The sequence below is a fragment of the Lepus europaeus genome, chromosome 11, assembly GCF_033115175.1.
Source record: "Lepus europaeus isolate LE1 chromosome 11, mLepTim1.pri, whole genome shotgun sequence".
Lineage (NCBI taxonomy): Eukaryota > Metazoa > Chordata > Mammalia > Lagomorpha > Leporidae > Lepus > Lepus europaeus.
This window is the reverse complement of record NC_084837.1, coordinates 10,184,935-10,202,910: the sequence shown is the minus strand read 5'-3', so window position 1 is coordinate 10,202,910 and position 17,976 is coordinate 10,184,935. Positions and strand designations below refer to the sequence as shown.

The 17,976-nt window shown below is 60.5% G+C and overlaps 1 protein-coding gene across 3 annotated transcripts in view; it reads right to left on the bottom strand.

Moving 5' to 3' along the window:
• Nucleotides 1-1,217: 1,217 nt before the first annotated feature.
• LRRK1 (leucine rich repeat kinase 1) overlaps nt 1,218-17,976 on the bottom strand; it is a 124,301-nt gene continuing 107,542 nt past the window's right edge. For 2 of the 3 annotated variants that reach the window (XM_062204967.1, XM_062204968.1), the window contains exons 28-34: nt 15,953-16,147; nt 15,163-15,314; nt 9,620-9,737; nt 8,533-8,649; nt 5,686-6,536; nt 5,244-5,345; nt 1,219-2,461 (exon numbers count right to left, since the gene is read on the bottom strand). In XM_062204967.1, coding sequence (XP_062060951.1) covers nt 2,284-2,461; nt 5,244-5,345; nt 5,686-6,536; nt 8,533-8,649; nt 9,620-9,737; nt 15,163-15,314; nt 15,953-16,147 — 1,713 coding nt within the window. In that variant the 3' untranslated portion in view covers nt 1,219-2,283. Of the gene's footprint in view, nt 2,462-5,243; nt 5,346-5,685; nt 6,537-8,532; nt 8,650-9,619; nt 9,738-15,162; nt 15,315-15,952; nt 16,148-17,976 lie in introns of all 3 variants that reach the window. The other variant, XM_062204969.1, reaches the window with a different exon arrangement.

Genomic DNA, 17,976 nt, shown 5'->3' with positions numbered 1-17,976 from the left:
TTCATAGGATCTTTCACACGAATGGCAGGGGCCCAACCACTTGCGCCATCTTCCACTGCCTTCCCAGGTGTGCTTGCAGGGAGCTGGATCAGAAGTGGAGCAGCCGGGACTTGGACAAGTGCTCTGATATGGGATGCTGGTCTCGCAGGCGGCAGCTTAACACACTGCACCACAACACCGGCCCCTTCTTTCTCTTGTTGACAAATATGAAATTCTTTATATAATAATAGCAAGTGAGCTATTTGTCTCTCGATTGCAAACTTTTCCCCCTGAGTTGATAGTCCACCTTTGGAGTTCGTGGTGAGTTTTCTATTTCCATCTCTATGTCCTCAAGTTCATGAACCATTTCCTGCATGGTTTCTAACCATGTGAAGGGGTCCCCTCACCTGGCGTGGGCCTGGGGAAGGACAAGGTGAGGTGGGGAAGCAGATGGGGTCTGGATTGGGGAGCCTGCATGGTGGCAAAGCCACCTGGCTGCAGGTGACAGAGTGCAGGCTGGGGGCAGGGGACCTGGTTTGTATTTGGGGCATTAATGGGTAGCCGTGGGCCCCAGGGTGAGAGGAGGGGGACAGTGACCCCTAAGGCCCTGCTGGGGGGCTGGGGTGAAAGAAAGGCAGTGGAGGGGCTGGCGCTGTGGCACAGCAGGTTAAAGCCCTGGCCTGAAGCACCAGCATCCCATATGGGCACCGGTTCTAGTCCCGGCTGCTCCTCTTCCCATCCAGCTCTCTGCTATGGCCTGGGAAAGCAGCTGAAGATGGTCCAAGTCCTTGGGCCCCTGCACCCATGTGGGAGACCTGGAAGAAGCTCCTGGCTTCGGATCAGCACAGCTCCGGCCATTGCAGCCATCTGGGGAGTGAACCAGGGGATGGAAGACCTCTCTGTCTCTACCTCTTCCTGTAACTCTTTCAAATAAATAAAATAAGTCTTAAAAAAAAAAAAGGCAGTGGAGCAGGCAGAGGGCATAGACCCTCGGCCCCCTGGGGCTTGGAGCCCGAGTCCCTAGGGGAGGTGGGGGGGGTCTCTTTCCTTAGGCTGTTCTGGGACAGAGCAGCAGGCTCCGCCCACGGAAACAGTTCTGGGGCCGCCCATTCCTGCCCTGGGCAGCGAGGCCCGGGGAGGGTTGGAGCTCTCCGCAGAGGCTCTGCGCTCCCTCCTGAGGGTCTGTGTATTTCCACGTTTGCCCACCCCTCAGCAAACCCCATGTTTGGTTTTTATTGTTTAACCTGAGAAAAGGGTCAATGACTTGGGCTGCACACATCTCCCATTTGAGCTCCCGTTCTTGGCCAACTCCTGGCAAAGAGGGGCACACGGGCCTGTGCGTGTGCATGTGTGCAACGTGTGCACACGGCTGTGTGTGCGTGATTTACAGGAATGCTCGCTGGTGGCCCTACGCCCCACGGCCAATCCTGCGTCTCGTCCCGGTGCGCAGCAGGGTTGGACCAATCCGTCATTCGGTGTGAGCTCCACTCGCTGGGAGTTCCCAGGCACAGCCTAACCGCCGAGACGTCACTTAATTTGCTACGGTGATAAACAAGATTATTACGTGCAAACAAACAGGGCTTGTGCTCCAGCTGCGTCCGCGTTTATTTTCCAAAGGCTGAAACACAAGGCCCTTTCTCGAGGCTGCTAGCGGACTTTCTCCTTCCTTTTGTCGGGGACAAGAATGCAAAGGCTCCCCAGGGCCTCTGGGCTTTCCGGCTGGCACTTAAAGGGACTCACCCAACCCCGGACCGAGCGGGCACCGCGCCTCACCAGGGCCCTCGGGGGCTTCTCAGGCACAGACTTCCCCGGGCAGGGGACATCTGATCGCTGCCTGCCCACGCCCGCCCCAGGCCTGGGACTGAGAGCTCCTGAAAGGGGCTGCGAGCCTGGGGGCCCCCAGGGGCGGGGAGGAGGGGACGGGGTCACGGCCCTCCTCCCACCCTGCCCCGGGCGGCTCCCCAGCCGAGAGCCTCTGTGTAATTCCATCTGAGATCCAGGAAGGCCAACGGGCAGGCCCATTGTCAGGAAGGCCCCGCCTCCTGTGGTGGGGCCCAGCCCAGAGTGGGGTCCTCTCTGCTGCTCCTGGCAGCTGATGGGGGACGCAGGAGGAGGCCCCTCCCACCGGAGCCCACCGCCCTGCCTGGGGCCATGGAGGCTGCAGTGGAGAGACCTGGTGCTTAGGTCACTTCACCCTAGAGGAGCGAGAACACCCAACCCACTGGAGTCCCGGTCACTTCCCAGCGTCCTCGAGGGGCTACAGGCGGAGGCCGGCTCTGCACGATGGCCGTGGCAGCACAGGCATTACCTTCTCCTCCGTGTGCAAGCCTCCAGCCGGCCCAGCTCCTCGTAGGACTGGTAGAAGATGTCAAACTCCCGGGCGCCCCAGCCCCTCCACACGGCCAGGCACCACTCTGTGTCTTCATTCACGAAGCCACACACAACCGTGTCCTTGGCCACCACGGCTGCGTCCACCAGCGCCCTGCAGAGAGAAGGGGTCTGAGAAGAGGCACAGGGCCGTCTCTTGGCTGGCACCGGGCCCCTTGCCTGCACCTCCTCGGGCTGGCAGAGCTGGCGTTGGGATGCCCTGGCCCCATTCTCCCTGGTGCGCCACACTCTGGCTGAGGCCTCAAATCCAAGGAAGTGGCTGGGGCACCGGTCACCCTCCCGGGAACTGCCTGTGAGCACCGGACTCCCTCGAAGGCCACAGGTTCAACCAGCGCAGGCATCCTCCGGGCCTCACCTCCAAGTGCCCAGAAAATACCAGCGGCCTGGGGTCCTGCCTGGGGCCGGCCCGCGGCCGGCGTGAGCCCTCGACTCCCTGGCTGCTCCCCTCAGCCTTTGCTCCCATTCTGTGTGCAGGAATCTCAGGGCGGCTTAAGCAGCAGACTACTGCCCCGAGTCACGCACACACGGGGTCTGGGGCTACAGAACTGTTCTGCATGGTCTCTGGGTACACCACGAGCTTCCTTTTGGGTCACAGTGGCTGGCTCCTGGGACGACTCTTCCTTGGTGGCCCCGGGCGCCGTCTGCGCCCTCTCCCCATGCGCTCCTGCCCGGCGCCGAGACTCTCCTGTTAACCAGCATGTCTGGAGGCCTCCGGCTTCCCCGCGGCTTTGCCAGGACTGTCCTGGCAGCTGGCCGCTGCGGCTCTCTCTCACTCCAGTGAGCGTGCCTGGCTCTTGTAGAACCTGGCTTTGGGAGTGGATAGGTGAAAACCGCAGGCGTGCCAAGGCCAGCCGACCTGGTCTGCGGACCACCTGCTCAGAGAAGTCCGACTGCGAGTTCAAGGCCGTCCACAGACAGCCGCGGCACGGAGCAAACCCAGATTTTGTTTCCAGAGCCACTCACAGTGCAAGGGTCACTGCCCCACTGCTGGTGGGCACGGGAGTGGAGTGGCCAAAGACCCCCCCGCCCAGCATCCTGCTTTGGAACATGCGGCCAGATGGGGCTCCTCTGTCCCGATGCTCCGGACGATGTCAAAACCCACCCGGCCATGGATGGATGGTGCGAATGCACAGCCCGGTGTGAGGTGTAGGTGTGCAAAGCACACACACACACTCCTGCCACACACACTCCTGCACACACACTCCTGCCACACACACACACTCCTGCACATACACACTCCTACACACACACTCCTGCACATACACACTCCTACACACACACTCCTGCCACACACACTCCTGCACACACACACTCCTGCCACACACATACACTCATGCCACATACACACTCCTGCACACACACTCCTACACACACACTCCTGCACACACACACTCCTGCCACACACACACTCCTGCACATACACACTCCTGCCACACACACACTCCTGCCACACACACACTCCTGCCACACACACACTCCTGCATACACACTCCTGCACACACACACTCCTGCACATACACACTCCTGCCACACACACACTCCTGCCACACACACACTCCTGCCACACACACACTCCTGCTTACACACTCCTGCACACATACACTCCTGCACATACACACTCCTGCACATACACACTCCTACACATACACACTCCTACATACACACTCCTGCACACACACACTCCTGCACACACTCCTGCACACACACTCCTACACACACACTCCTGCACACACACACTCTGCACACACACACTCCTGCACATACACACACTCCTGCACACACACACTCCTGCACATACACACTCCTACATACACACTCCTGCACACACACACTCCTACATACACACTCCTGCACACACACACTCTGCACACACACACTCCTGCACACACACACTCCTACACATACACACACTCCTGCCACACACACTCCTGCACACACACTCCTGCACACACACACTCCTACATACACACTGCTGCACACACACACTCCTACATACACACTCCTGCACACACACTCTGCACACACACACTCCTACACACACACACTCCTGCACACACACTCCTACATACACACTGCTGCACACACACACTCCTGCACATACACACACTCCTGCCACACACACACACTCCTGCACACACACACTCCTACACACACACTCCTGCACACACACACTCCTACATACACACTGCTGCACATACACACTCCTGCACACACACTCCTGCACACACTCCTGCACACACACACTCCTGCACACATATACACATACCCACCACATTCATACAAGCACACACACACTTACACACTCATGTACATGCACACACACATTGTGCACGTGTGTGTTTAAATTGAAGGGCTTTTCATAAGGAAGATTCCCCACACGGTGCTTGCTGCTCAACACAAAGCGCTACACACTGCCAGGAACAGCAGTCGGGCGCCGGTGTCGCAGGCTGTGTCCTGGACAGGCTGGCCTGTCCACGTCCGGACTGCACCCCCGCCTGGAGATGGCCCCACCTGCTACAGCCTGGGCGTGGCTCCCCACTTAGCAAGTGTGAGAGGAAATCGCCTCCAGGGGCCCCTATTTCCATCTGGCCCTGGAGAGGTACCCCAGGTCGGGCACGTGGTCTACAGGCGCACTGGGTACCCCAGAAACAGGCAGCCCTGCCCAGTGTGACGCCCAGTTCAGCGGGTATTCACTGAGCCCCTAGCAGCTGCCTGGAGGAGCCCGGCTTGTTCCTGCTTAGCCTGATGGCCTCGCTGGTGGATGAGAGAACAGAGGGCATCAGGGCCAGGGGCCACGCGTGGGACCTGGTGCTGGGGTCCTGGCTTCCCCATGCTGCCCCCCCTGGGTCCCCTGGGAGCCGCTCGCCCCGTCTCACCCGTGCGGAGTCAGCTCTCGGGCTTTTAGGACGGCGATGACTCGGCCCCGCTGGGCGCCTGCATCCTTCTCCAGGCCAATGACGATAACATCGCCGCCGCGCCTGGAAACCAGAGAGAAGGGAGAGGGTTTTGTCCTGCAGGGAACCTGGAACGGAGCCCCAGAGAAAGGCGCAGTTTCTGCTCCGGGATCAGGTTACCAGGGGCGGGCGGGCCGGCCCTGGGCAGCCAGAACGCTCCCAGGTGCAAACCTAATCACAGCTGACGACCTTGGCCTCAAGCTGGCCGGCGGGCAGCTGAGCGTAGACAGCACGGCCGCTCTTAGGTTTGCTCAACAGATGCCACGCACACGTGTTAGCACAGCCCGGTCGGGTCTCCGAGCATCTTCAGGGAAGCCACAGGGCTCCCCGGCCCAGTCCCCAGAGGCAGGTCCAGGACACCTACCTGGGCACCCAGATGAGGTCCCTCACAGCCAGGACCTTCACGGCCTGCAGGTGCTGGCTGAACGCGTCCCCGTCCATGGGGGTCAGCTGCAGCTCAGCCCTGTCGGGCGTGGCGCTGGGCTCCTGCAGCCTGTCTGGGTCCTCGCAGTCAGTGGAGAAAGGCACGCTGGAGCAGCTGGCCGGGGAGCTGGGCAGGCTGCAGGGGGACCTGGCGGGCCGGTGGGCCGGGGACGAGGAGTAGGAGGACAGGGAGCAGTAGTCGGTGAGCGAGTCCTGGTGCGTGAGGATCTGCGTGCCCAGCTCCTCGCTGTACATGATGCTCACATCTGCAATGCAGTCCCCCTCGGGCTCTTTCGGGGCAGCGCCGTGGGCGTCTGGAGGTTCCGGGCCCAAGGGCCGCACGGGAAACGTGTCCCTGAGGGGGCTGGGGTCCCCGCAGAAGTAGCGGGCGCACAGCTGGTAGGTGGCCGCGTGGTACATCACCAAGGAGTTGGCCCTGTCATCCAGGCACCAGACGACCTCCTCGCCCCTGCACTCGGAACTGCACGCAACCGCGGTGACGGCCGAGGGGGCCGTGTAGGGCTCCAGCCGCCTGCGGATGTCCAGGGCGGCACAGTCGATGACCAGCAGGCCTGGCCCGTTGCTGTACCAGACCTCGGACCCGCTGTTGACCACCTCCATGGCCCTCACCGGGTAGGGGTTCTGCCGCGCGTCTTCGTCCGCGATGCCGAACTTGGACCTGTTGGCGGTGTGCGAGCACAGGTAGGAGCAGCTGTCGCTCGGGGCGCCCCGCACCACGGGGAACACCGCCACGAGCCCGTCGGCCAGGCCTGCCAGCACCAGGAAGGAATTCTGCGGAGGAGACGGGGATGCGTCAAGCTCCTGCACCCGACACATCCGCGCCCTGAGCGGCCAGCGCTTGGAGAGGCCAGGGCTCCCGCCACAGCTCCCTCGCCTCCCCTGCTCTGGATGGAGAAGTAGCTCCACGGCTCCGGGAAGGGCGCCGTCAGCTGGACTGCACCGCTGGCCTCTGCAGCAGGGAGCTGGCTAACGCGTGGGGCCACGCACCCTCCTTCCGTGCATGCCGCTTGTTAATGTGACAGCGGCTGTAGGCAGCGCGGGGTCGGCTCCCTGCCTCCTGCCCCCACCAGGAGGAGGGGCCCACGAGACCACATCTGGCTCCCCTGCTCTGGCTGGGCACAGGGATGAGCTAAGTCCCCGTCCTCTCTGTGGTCCTGGGACACCACATGGTTTCTGTTTCAAGTGGACAACACATGTTTGGTGAACCAATTCTCCCAACTCAGCCCTCTCCCGGGGGCACGTGTCGGCCCGCTGTGCCCACCCTCCCAGCCAGCGAGATCCCTGATCTCACTGGCAGGGCCCTTGGGTGCCTCCCACCCCTATGATGAAGTATAGCCTCTGCCACAGCCCTCGGGGGTCATGGCAGAGGTCAAAGCTGCAGGCACAGCGCTGAATGCGCAGCCTTACATGCCAGAGTCAGGCTCGCTGGGCGCAGGAAGAGCTCCCCAGAACAGAGCTGGAGTCAGGACGGAGCAAGGATCCTGGCCTTGTGCCAGCGAGGGGCAGTCGGGGGGCCTGGGGAGGTTGGGCGTCCGACCTCTCGCTCGGCAGCCGGGGCGATGAGCCCTAGGAAAGCATCGGAATCCACACCCAGGACTTCAGGGAAAGGAGGCAGCCAAGGCAAACAGGGGCCGAGCCTCGATCTGGAGTCCCTGCTCGGGCCAGGTCCTGGCTGGGCGTGTGCCTGTGCGTGCAAAAATGCAGGGCTCTGCCCTGCGTGGCCACGGGCAGGAGGGCCTCTGAGGGGGCAGCACCCGCGAGGGAGGCTCGCACAGACCCGGCTTTATTCCCCCCGTGGTGCGGGAGGAGGCGCCCTGGCTGGGGGCTCTGGCCCGCCACGGCCTTCAATGCCGCCTTGTGCCCTGCTCTCCCGCGTTCTCTAAGGTTCATTTCAGACCTGGGTTTTTTTTTTTGTTTTTTTTTTTTTTTTTTTTTTTAAGAACTGAAACCGGAGCCGGCTGGAGGGCAGCGCTCATCTATTCTGCAGCTGTCAGCAAGCCGTAATAACGCTCCCGCTTCCCACAGCACCGGCCTCCGGCGTTGGCTACGTTAGGCCCCGGGATTCGTCCTGATCATGCCCATTTTGCAGAGGAGCAAACTGGCGTTGGATGATGAGTCATGGAGGAGGTGTGTGTGCGGGGGCTGCTCCTGGAACGAGGGCCTAGACGGAGCATGGTGCCACGGCGTGGACAGCGGCAGGAGTTGGGGAGGGACCGCCCTGCCCATCTGGTCTGATCCCTAAGGTGTGGTGGAGCCGGCGGGGCTGGGGAGCACATCCCTTGGCCAGGGCTGGGAGATGAACGAGAGCAGGCCAGGACTAGGGTCTGGGGCCCACGGTGGGCACTGGAGAGGAGGCTGAGGCACAGGGGGCAGAGTCGGCTGCCCACAGGGGTTGGGAGCAGGACCTGCCAGGACCTGGTGACAGAGTGGCCAAGGGGAGGCTCTGGCCCAGGCAGGTGGGATGAGCCTCCAGAGGCCAAGCGGCCAGAAGGGGCAGGGCACATGCATGTGCGCGCGTACACACACACACACACACACTGCGCTCTTGTACCTTCTGCACCTACAAGCATTTCACCTGTCGGGGCGGAGGAACTGCTGTGCCAAGCTGGCTATGTGCACCAGCAAAGACGCTGGTGAGGGCCCCCGGCCCCCGGAGGGTGACTGCCGCCAGGTGGCTCTGCCTCACCCAGCCCACACCACCCGGGGACTCACCCGACCAGGGGTGGGGGTCACAGACTACATGCCCACCTCCCCCTTACCTCCTCACCTTTTTAATGACAGGTACTGCCAGCAAGCAGGTGACGACAGCCGGTGTGTCCAAGGCTTGCTGGGGTGCGCTTAAGGGGCACATGCCTTTGAGGCTGTAGATGTAGATTTTCTGGTCCTGGGAGGCAGACAGCCCCTGTGAGTCCCGGGCGGGAAGCGGCTGGCGTTCCCTAGGGGGGCATGCTCACTTGGGGGGACCTTTTTTGCACCTTAAAAAGTAACAAGCATCAAGGCTTCCTGGTTGGTGGTATGAATATTTCCAATCTTTGGAGAAAGTTCTCGAAACACAGAAGACTCCAAAGAAGAAAAACACAACAGCCCGTTGCTCATTCCCCAGAGAGAACTGCTCTGGAGTTTTCTGGGGGCACTTGTGTGTGTGGTGCACACAGAGGGGGTCACCCTTCCTGTGCTTCTCACGCCTGGCCCCCAAGGGCATGAGGTGGACTGGCTTAACCAGGACGCGGCTGTGCCTGAGCCTGGCGCTCCATGGCGCTTCCGCCTGCCTCCTGCCTTCCCTGCAAGTCGGCGGGGGGTGCACCTGGCAGACCTGCGTGTGCCCGAGTGCGGGGAGCTGTCTGCTCCTTCGAATGCGCTCTGACCCCAGAGACTGCAGAGGCCAAGGGGCTGAGCGTCTGGGAGATTTCTGACGCGGACCAGTGCTACCCTACCATGCAGGGGCCCAGCAGCCCACCCCCCACCCAGAGCTTCAGAGCATCTGTTTCGGGGTTGTCCTGTCTGCCTTCCTCAGAGCCCAGCTCCTGGGGCCTCGCGGGAACTGTCCCGGGGTGGACAGCGCAGGGTGGGCTTGCTGTGCAGACCCCGGCGCTCCAGGAAGCTCGGGCCCATCACGGCCTTTGGGGCTTCCCTCCGGCTGAGCGCCTGCACCTGGCACTCAGGTGACTGAATCCAGGCTGTGGGCCAGCGCGGGCAGGAGCAGGGGCCGCCGGTGACGCACCACTGCCTCATGTGGCTGAGGGCCTTGCTCCGGGCATCTCCCCAGGATGGGCCGGGGTGTATGGGGGTGTCCTCCCCCGCCCGCCCGCCCCGGCCCCGGGGGCTGCCGCTGTGCTGACCAGACAGGCGGTTACCTCGGTGGCCGTCCACAGTGAGCTCTGCACCTTCAGCTGACAGCTCAGCTTCAGCCCCACACAGCGCATCCTCTGCACTTCCAGGAGGCCCTTCTCCGTGTTTACCACCGTGTAGTTCCTAGGATCGGCAACGGTGAGGCTCAGTTCCCGGGGGGCCAGGGCCACCCCCACCCCTCCGCTGTGGCCTCACAGCCCCGGAGGAGGGCACGGCTGCAGCCTCCTTCATCCCCGAGAGAATCCAGGACCGGCACTGGGCGGCCGAGAGTGTCCCGTCTGCAGGGTGACACTAGGCAGAGAAAGGGCAGCCCAGGGGAAGACTCGGCTCGCTCTCTCTCTGTGACAGCTGTGGGTGGGACAGGAGCCCCCGTGGGAAGGACACGCCTCCCAGGAGACCACTCACGGCCCTCCCGCTGCAAACCCCATGAGCGTGAGGAGCCCTCGAGGGCAAGTGGGCAAAGCCAAGGCTATGGGAACCGTGGGTGCTCAGAGAACTGCAGAGTTTGGGTTCTGAGAGCTGGCCGCTGGCTCCCCAGGCCCGGCTGCCCCACCGTACCTCCTGAGTGGCTCTGTGCCGTGGTCTACAGCAGGAGGGGCTGGCCATGGCACCCTGGACCACACAGGTCTTTCCCCAGCCCACGAGACTAAGCTAAGCGGGTGGAGAGGCTGCTCCCTGCCGCACTCCCGCTGCCATCAGAGGCTGGAACCTCTGTCCTCATGGACCACTGAGCGACGATACACACAGTGCGCTAACAGCAAAGGGCGCTCTCTTCAAAGCGCTGCCTGTCTACTCTTGCAGGCTCGCCCCTGCGCACCCAGGAAACAACCAGGATATTCTAAGCAGCGTTGCCTTTGAAAAACATTAAAAAGAGAAAGACAAAGAAAGCAGTCTGCTCTCTAGGCAGAATTCTGGCCCCTGCACATCCCGTCTGCCTGTCTTCCCCACCCACACCCAGCCCCGCCCCCGACTCAGGTGCATCTCGTCTGCCCCCTCCTCTTCCTCCATGTCCCCGCCCCTGTGCTCTGGCTGGAACACCCCTCCCTCCCACGAGCTTGCCCTTCTTCAGGCTGCTGGGGATATATATATATATATATTAAATACTTTTTCTTTATTTGAAAAGCAAAGAAAGAGAGATACAGACAGACAGGCAGACAGTCAGGGATTCCCTCACTCGCTGAGTCACTCCTGTAACCAGAACTCAATCCAGGTCTCCCACACGGGTAACAGGGAGCCAAGTAGTTAAACCACCACCAGCTGCCTCCCAGGACGCACACCAGCAGGCAGCTGGATCGGCAGGGTAGCCAGGACTTGAACTGCCCGGCCCCGCTGGGGAGCGTGGAAGAAGCTGGGGGCACACTTGGTGCAGCGGTGAGGATGCTGCTCCGGGCGCCTGCACCCCATACTGAGTGCCCGGGCTTCAGTCCCAGCTCGCCTCTGACCCAGATTCCTGACAACGTGCACCCAGGTGATGGCTCAAGTCCTCGGGTCCCCGCCACCCATGTGGGGAAACCAGACTGAGTCCCGTGCTCCTGGCTTTGGTTTTCAGCCCTGGCTGTCGCGGGCATTTGGGAAGTGAACCATCAACTGGGAGACATCCCTCTCCCTCTCTGTTTTCATAAAAAAATACTAAAAAGATAAAGAGAGTCTCCCCACGTGGGTGGAGCAGGGCCCATCAGTAAGTGCAGGAGCAGGTCAGCTCCCAAGTCCTTCCAACGCCCCTCAGAAGTCTCTGATGGCTGTGTCACATGTTCTTTGTGTCATGTATTCTGTGTGTCACATGTTCTGTGTGTCACACGTTCTCTGTGTCACATGTTCTGTGTGTCACATGTTCTATGTGTCGGATGTTTTGGGTCATATGTTCTGCATGTCATGTGTTCTACGTACAAACATTCTTTGTGTTGGATGCTTCTGTTTGTCAGATGTTCTCTGCCTGTCAGATGTGCTGTGTTACATGGTCTCTGTGTTAGATGGTCTGCATGTGAGATGTTCTGTGTTACATGTTCTGTGTATCACGTGTTCCGCATGTCAGATGTTCTATGTCAGATGTTCTGCGTGTGTCGGATGTTCCAGCCCACGTCCTGCCCCACCCCTGGGGTCAGCTGTTCCTGGGCTGAGCCCTGACTCCCACCCTCTGGCTCCTGGGGTGCGCATTGGGGCTGGGCTGACTGGTTTCTAGGGCTCTGCGATGGGCAGGGCTAGGAAGCAGGCGCTGCGTGTCCTCAAAGTCCATCCACTTTTGATTCCGCACCACAGGGCTTCACTTCTGCTTCGCATCTCTTCCACGTTAGCCCAGGCTGAAAACCGTGGCTTCCAACGACAGCGTCGTGCTTGCTCCTAAACTTCACCCCACGCCACGGCAGACTCTCACGTAACAGCAGCGACACAGCTGCCAACTGTGTGCTTGCTGCAAAGGCTCTGCTTTCCATGTCACCCCCTGCAGGTGCCCCGGAGGGAGGGTCCGGCAGCCCTCTGGGTCTGCAGGCTCTGTGTCCAGGTGGTGTGGGATGGGCAGGGAGTCAGGCATAGAGCCACAGAGAGCTGGACAGTTCCCTGCAGCTTCTCTCTCTAGCTCTGCACTCTAACTCCGCCCCCTTGCACGCCTGCTTTCCCACGACACAGCTGTGTCCCTCAGCACGGAGGAGACAGTGTGAGAACACGTATGCACTGAGCTGCATGTGGAGGTACCACAGACACCTTCCAGAAGATGTCAGGTGCACTGAACCCCGCCCAGACTCCACCCCATGGGTGCATACAATCAGGGCACCGCCCCTACCAACCAAGGGGCACGAGTGCTCTGGGGTGAGGGCCAGTCCTGCAGCTGTCTCTCTCACCTTCTCCACACAGGTAGATTCGAACCAGCAGCCAGGGACGCAGCCCTACCCACACGCATTCGACCCAGCGGGGGTCGAGATTATTTTTGAAAAACTGCATCTGTACGGAACACGTCCAGACTTTCATTTCTTGTCTTCACTCCCCGAACACTGCAGCACAACTGCGGACATAGCAGCCACGCTGTGTCCAGGGCGCTGAGTCGTCTAGAGAGGAGTTACCGTGTCCAGCAGGAGGTGCCCGGGTCCTGGGCAGGTTGGATGGCATTTTCCATCCAGGACCTGGGTGTCTGCACATTCTGCCATCCTCAGGAGGTCCTGGAACCACCTCAGGGGGCACCACGTGGCTGTGCTCTGAGGGCCTTCTTTCCGCAGGGCATTGTTCCTTAGAGTGAGCCCGAGACAGAACCCACAGTGCCTGCGGCACCAAATCCAACACAGATCTCCCCAAGTCAGACCGCAGGGAGACGGCCAAGTCCCTTCCACTGACCTCACTGTGCCTGCAGGTTGCTTTGGCGGAGCCGTATTGGATTGGCACCTGCCAAGGTAGGCCACTAGGGCTGTGTGGACATGAGCGGTTCCCTAAGATGCTCACGTGCCTGTGACGCCATCACTCCGAGTGTGCGGGAGAGGGCAGGCTGCAGGTGCGACCAAGGTGGTGACATTGCGGGATTTCAGGCTCTGCCACTATCTTTCCAACACCCCGGCCTCTCCCGGGACCACCTGCTCGTCCTCAGTGCTTGTCCCCCCACGCTACCCCAGCCACCTGCTCATCATACCCCAGGCCTTGTCTTTGCTACTAAGCGCCCACCCACTCCGCGTGATGGATCTGCTAACACCACCTGGCACGCTTCCCACTCAGTTCTCCTCGTACCCTAACCTCCACAGGGTTCTCAAAATATTTCTTTATTTGAAAGAGAATCAGAGATAGAGGTGGAGAGGTGGAGAGAGGGAGAGAGGGAGAGAGGGAGAGAGGGAGAGGTGGAGAGAGACGGACAGAGACAGACAGACAGGCTTGGAGACAGAGGTCTTCCATTTGCTGGTTCACTCCCTACATGCCTGCAATAAGCAGAGCTGGGTCCAGCTGGAGCCGGGAGCCTGACCCCCACCCAGGTCTCCCATGGGGACGGCAGGGAGCCAGTTTCCTGAGCCACCTCCAGCCCTCGCCTCGGATGCTGTGCGCTAGCAGGAAGCTGGAACCGGAAGTGGAACCAGGGGGCTGGTGTTGTGCTGCCTGGGATGCTGGCCTGGCGTATCCAAGGGCCACTCGGAGTCCTGGCTGCTCTGATTCTGATCCAGATCCCTGCTAATGCGCAGAAGATCATGGCCCAAGTGCTTGGGTCCCTGCCACCTGGGTAGGGGCATGGATGGAGTTCCTGGATCCTGGCTTCAGCCTGGTGCGGCTCCAGCTGTTGGGGCAGTTTGGGGAGTGACCAAGGGATGGAAGATTCTCTTTCTCTCTCTCTCTCTCTCTCTCTCTCTCTCTCTCTGATGCATGGCCTTTCAAATGAATACACAGATCTTTAAAAACAGAAGTGGAACCAGGACTTAAACTGAGGCCCTCTGATGCAGGGGTCGATATCCACAGTGGGGACTTCCCACTGGGCCAGACGTCTGCCTGGGCTTCTCTTTTTCACTTTGTCAACACCTAGGAGCCTGTGGTTCCCCTCCCCAGGGTTTTACGGCTCCTCTATAATCACCCCCTTGAACGGCCCCCCTCTCTCCTAAAGCCACCTGTTGTCTCCCCTACGTTGGGGTGTGGGCTGGGGTGGCAGGACACGCCGCAGCCAAGAGGCAGAGCCAGACTGATGGCCTCTCTGCCCATGCACAGCCTGCAGCCCCGGGGGGCTGAGCTGCTGCCCGGCGGACACCTGGGCCCTCCCTGCGCTGCGTGTCTCCACTTCTCTCCCTGAATATCCACGCCCTCTCCCACCCTCCCCCCTCCCTTCCACTTCCCTGCGACAAACTGACACCAATAGCAGGTGCCGCCCACAAACCTTCTTTCAGGGGACACCCTGCCTGCTTCTGGCCCCCCCACCCCCTTAAGCACAGCAACGTCACTCCAAGGACCGCCCTCCCTCTCCCCAGTGTCACGGACCACCACCCAGCAACTGCTCGGAGCTTCATCTTTACACACCCGGGCTCCTCTGACGCCCTCGGAAGTCCCACCCCCTTGTTGGCTTCTTCTGTTTCCTTTTCTATTTGTGACAGGATGGGGAGGGGGAGGGAGAGGGAGAGGGAGAGGGAGAGGGAGGGAGGGAGGGAGGGAGGGAGGGAGAATAAGCAAGCCACACTCCCATCCACTGGTTCACTCCCCAAGTACCCTAACGACGGCTGAGGCTGGGCTGAGGCCAGAACTGGGACCAGGAACTCAATCCAGGTCTCCCACATGGGTGGCAGAAGCCGGCACCTGCAGCCTCCCAGGGTCTGCATGAGCAGAAGCTGGGGACTGGACTCCGGCCCTCTGACGTGGGACACGGGCACCCTAACCTGCATCTTAGCCCCTGGGCCAAACACCCGCCCCTCTGCTTCTCGTACCTACAGAGCCACGCACGCTGCACGCCTGCACGTGCGGACTCGCTTTTCTCCCTCCCTCGCTCTCCTGCGTGGACACAGACCAGGCTTTCGCCCCCAGCATCCACTGAACAACATGGCGTAGGCACCCTTGGGGCTGTGTCCCCTCTCTCCGCCCAGGGGCGCGGGTGGGCCGGGGTTACCTGGACTCCTCGGTCCCGTCCCAGAACACCACGGTGTACTCCTGGCCCTGGGATGAGAAGAAGGCCGACTGCTTCCCGCAAGGCAGCAGGTACATGAACGTGGCGAACGTGGGGTCCTTCATCTGGCTCACCACCGACACGGCCAGCGGTCGCTGTGGGGGAGAGGCCAGAGGGGCATGAGCAAGGTTGCGGGCGGCCACATCAGCGCCGATTCAGCCCATGAAATCCACTGTCTCCAGCAGGACGGGACCAAATGCTGGATTCCAGCGACGAACACATCGGGGACTCAGGTCACCATCGGCCATGCCGACTTGACCTCAGTGGTCAGACGTCCACGGCCAAGGCCATACCTCCCTGGGAAGATGTTTGCCACCAGCCCACTAAGCCAGCTCTGATTTGCTGAACAAGTTGTAACCCTGAAACTATCGGCGCCCTCCAGACACAGACAGACAGCCGAGAAGGAAACCCGGCTCCCACTCAGTGGTCTGAGCCTGCTGCTCCCCAGAGTGTCCCTTCGCAGAGGGACACTTCCTTCCCGGGCCCTTGCGCAGGGACTCAGGGGCTGGCTGGGGTCACCACGCTTTGTGTGCGTGAGGAAAAGAACCAAAGACCGGGCAGGAGAGGGGAGGAAGCTCATTCTTCCGGAGAGGGAAACACACACAAAGACGAGAGTGGACACCCTGGGGCAGTCGGCGTCTCCCTGCAGGAGGAGTGAGCAAGCAGGGGCAGCCCAGCTGTCCCCGGCGAAGGGGGGCAGGCGGGCCCCTCAGCCTCCCGGCGCCCCGGCTACCTTCTCGGGCTTCGTGTCCCAGCATTCCATCATGAGCGCCTGCAGCCGGTGGAACTGGACTTCCTCGGGCTGCCCCAGCACCGGGCGGATGCCCTTGGACAGCTTCTTGGCGATCTGGAGCTGGTGGTGGCCCAGTGCGGGGCGCTGTCCGGACAGCAGCTCGTACAGCACCATGCCGTAGGAGAACATGTCTACCTGGGCAGAGAGGTAACCATGTCAGGTCCCCCGGGCCCAGCGGCTTCCACAAGCTGGCTCTGGGGTAGGAGAGCAGGGAGACGCAATTAGACCAGGTCAACACGGATCCTGCCCAGAGGGAGACCATCTTCAACACATACACCAATCATCCACCCATCTCTGTCCAACCCCTCAACCAACCACCTCACCACCTGTCCTGTCCATTTGTCCATCCTTTTCCTCCTCCTTCCTTCTCTTTGTCCGTCCATCTGTCCGTCCATCCATCCATCCATCCAATACACACACACCGAGGCCTTGCTGTCAGTCACTGACTGAGGGCTGCAAGTGGTCCTCACCCATGCGTATCAGAACACAGACCCTCAGCTTAGCAGGCTCGGTGCTAGAGGAACCATGTCTGCAGCTCACAAGAACGGAGGGTCTCCTGCATCGTGGTGTTGTCTGCCCTAACTTTAGCCATCACAAAAATATGAGAGCCCAGGGGAGATCGTACTAGGCCTCTTTAAGGGTCAAGAAGTAATTTTTCAGTAGGATAGTGGCTGGGAAACACCTGAGAATTCTTAATGTGAATGTTCCTATTACAATCTTAAATGCTTTAACAAGATTTTTAAAACATATTCTATTGATTTGAAAGGCAATGAGACAGAGAGAGCTGGTTCAATCCCCAAATGCCTTTAGGAGCCAGGCAGAAGTCAGGAGCCAGGAGCCAGGAGCCAGGGACTTCATCTGGGGCTCCCACGTGGGTGGCGGGGGCCCAGCATTTGAGCCAGCACCTGATGCCTCACTTGCACATTAGCAGGAAGCTGGAATCAGGAGTGGAGCTGGGACTCAAACCCATGCCCTCTGGTATGGGGCGCACCAGCATCTGAACTGCTACACTGAGATGCCCACTGCTTCAGGACCCTCTTTTTTTTTTTTTTTTAAGATTTATTTTATTCATTTTGAAAGACTTGGAGAGAGAGAGAGGTCTTTCATCTACTGGATCACTCCCTAAGTGGCCACAATGGCTGGAGCTGTGCCAATCTAAAAGCCAGGAGCTTCCTCCAGGTCTCCCACTAAGTGCAGGGGCCCCAGGACTGAGGCCATCCTCCACTGCCTTCCCAGGCCATAGCAGAGAGCTGGATCAGAAGAGCAGCAGCCAGGACTCGAACCAGAGTCCATATGGGATGCCAGCACTGCAGGCCAGGGCTTTAACCCGCTACGCCACGGCGATGGTCCCTCTAGGATCATCTCAGCTTCCAGGTGAACGCCTTGCCTGACTCACCTGCTGCTGAGCGGCTCGCACCTTCGTTGCTCTGACTTGGCCTTAATGCCACAGGTGCCGAGGTAACCCACCCACCATAAGGCTCTTCTTAAAGCCACCAGCCAATGGCCCACATGAACATCACCTAAGAGCAAGGAATTACAGACAATGGAAACTTCCCCTCTGGGTGATTCAGCACCAGGCTGGCACGAGATGCAACAGTGGCCACTCGGTGGCAAGAGTCCTGTGTCGGCATCTACCAAGCAGCTCTCAGGGTGGAAGGTGGCCCCTGAGCCGTGGTCTGGGGAGGCCACGGCCATCCTGCTAGAATCCAGTCTGCTCTGGCTGCGCACTGGATTTGGCCAGCACCTGTGCTGGGCTGGTCCTCAGCAGTCCCTCTGGGCTGGTCCTCTGTCCCCACTTTGCACATCAGACTGTGAGTCGGGACCCAACCGAGACCCATTTCTGTCCTGGACTCTTGGTCCCCTGTCGGCAGCCTCTCCGCTGTCTGTGCATCAAGACGTGAAAACTCGAAAGCTAAGGAGAAGTCAACCTTGTCATGGGCAGATGGACATGGGGCCCTGACCCT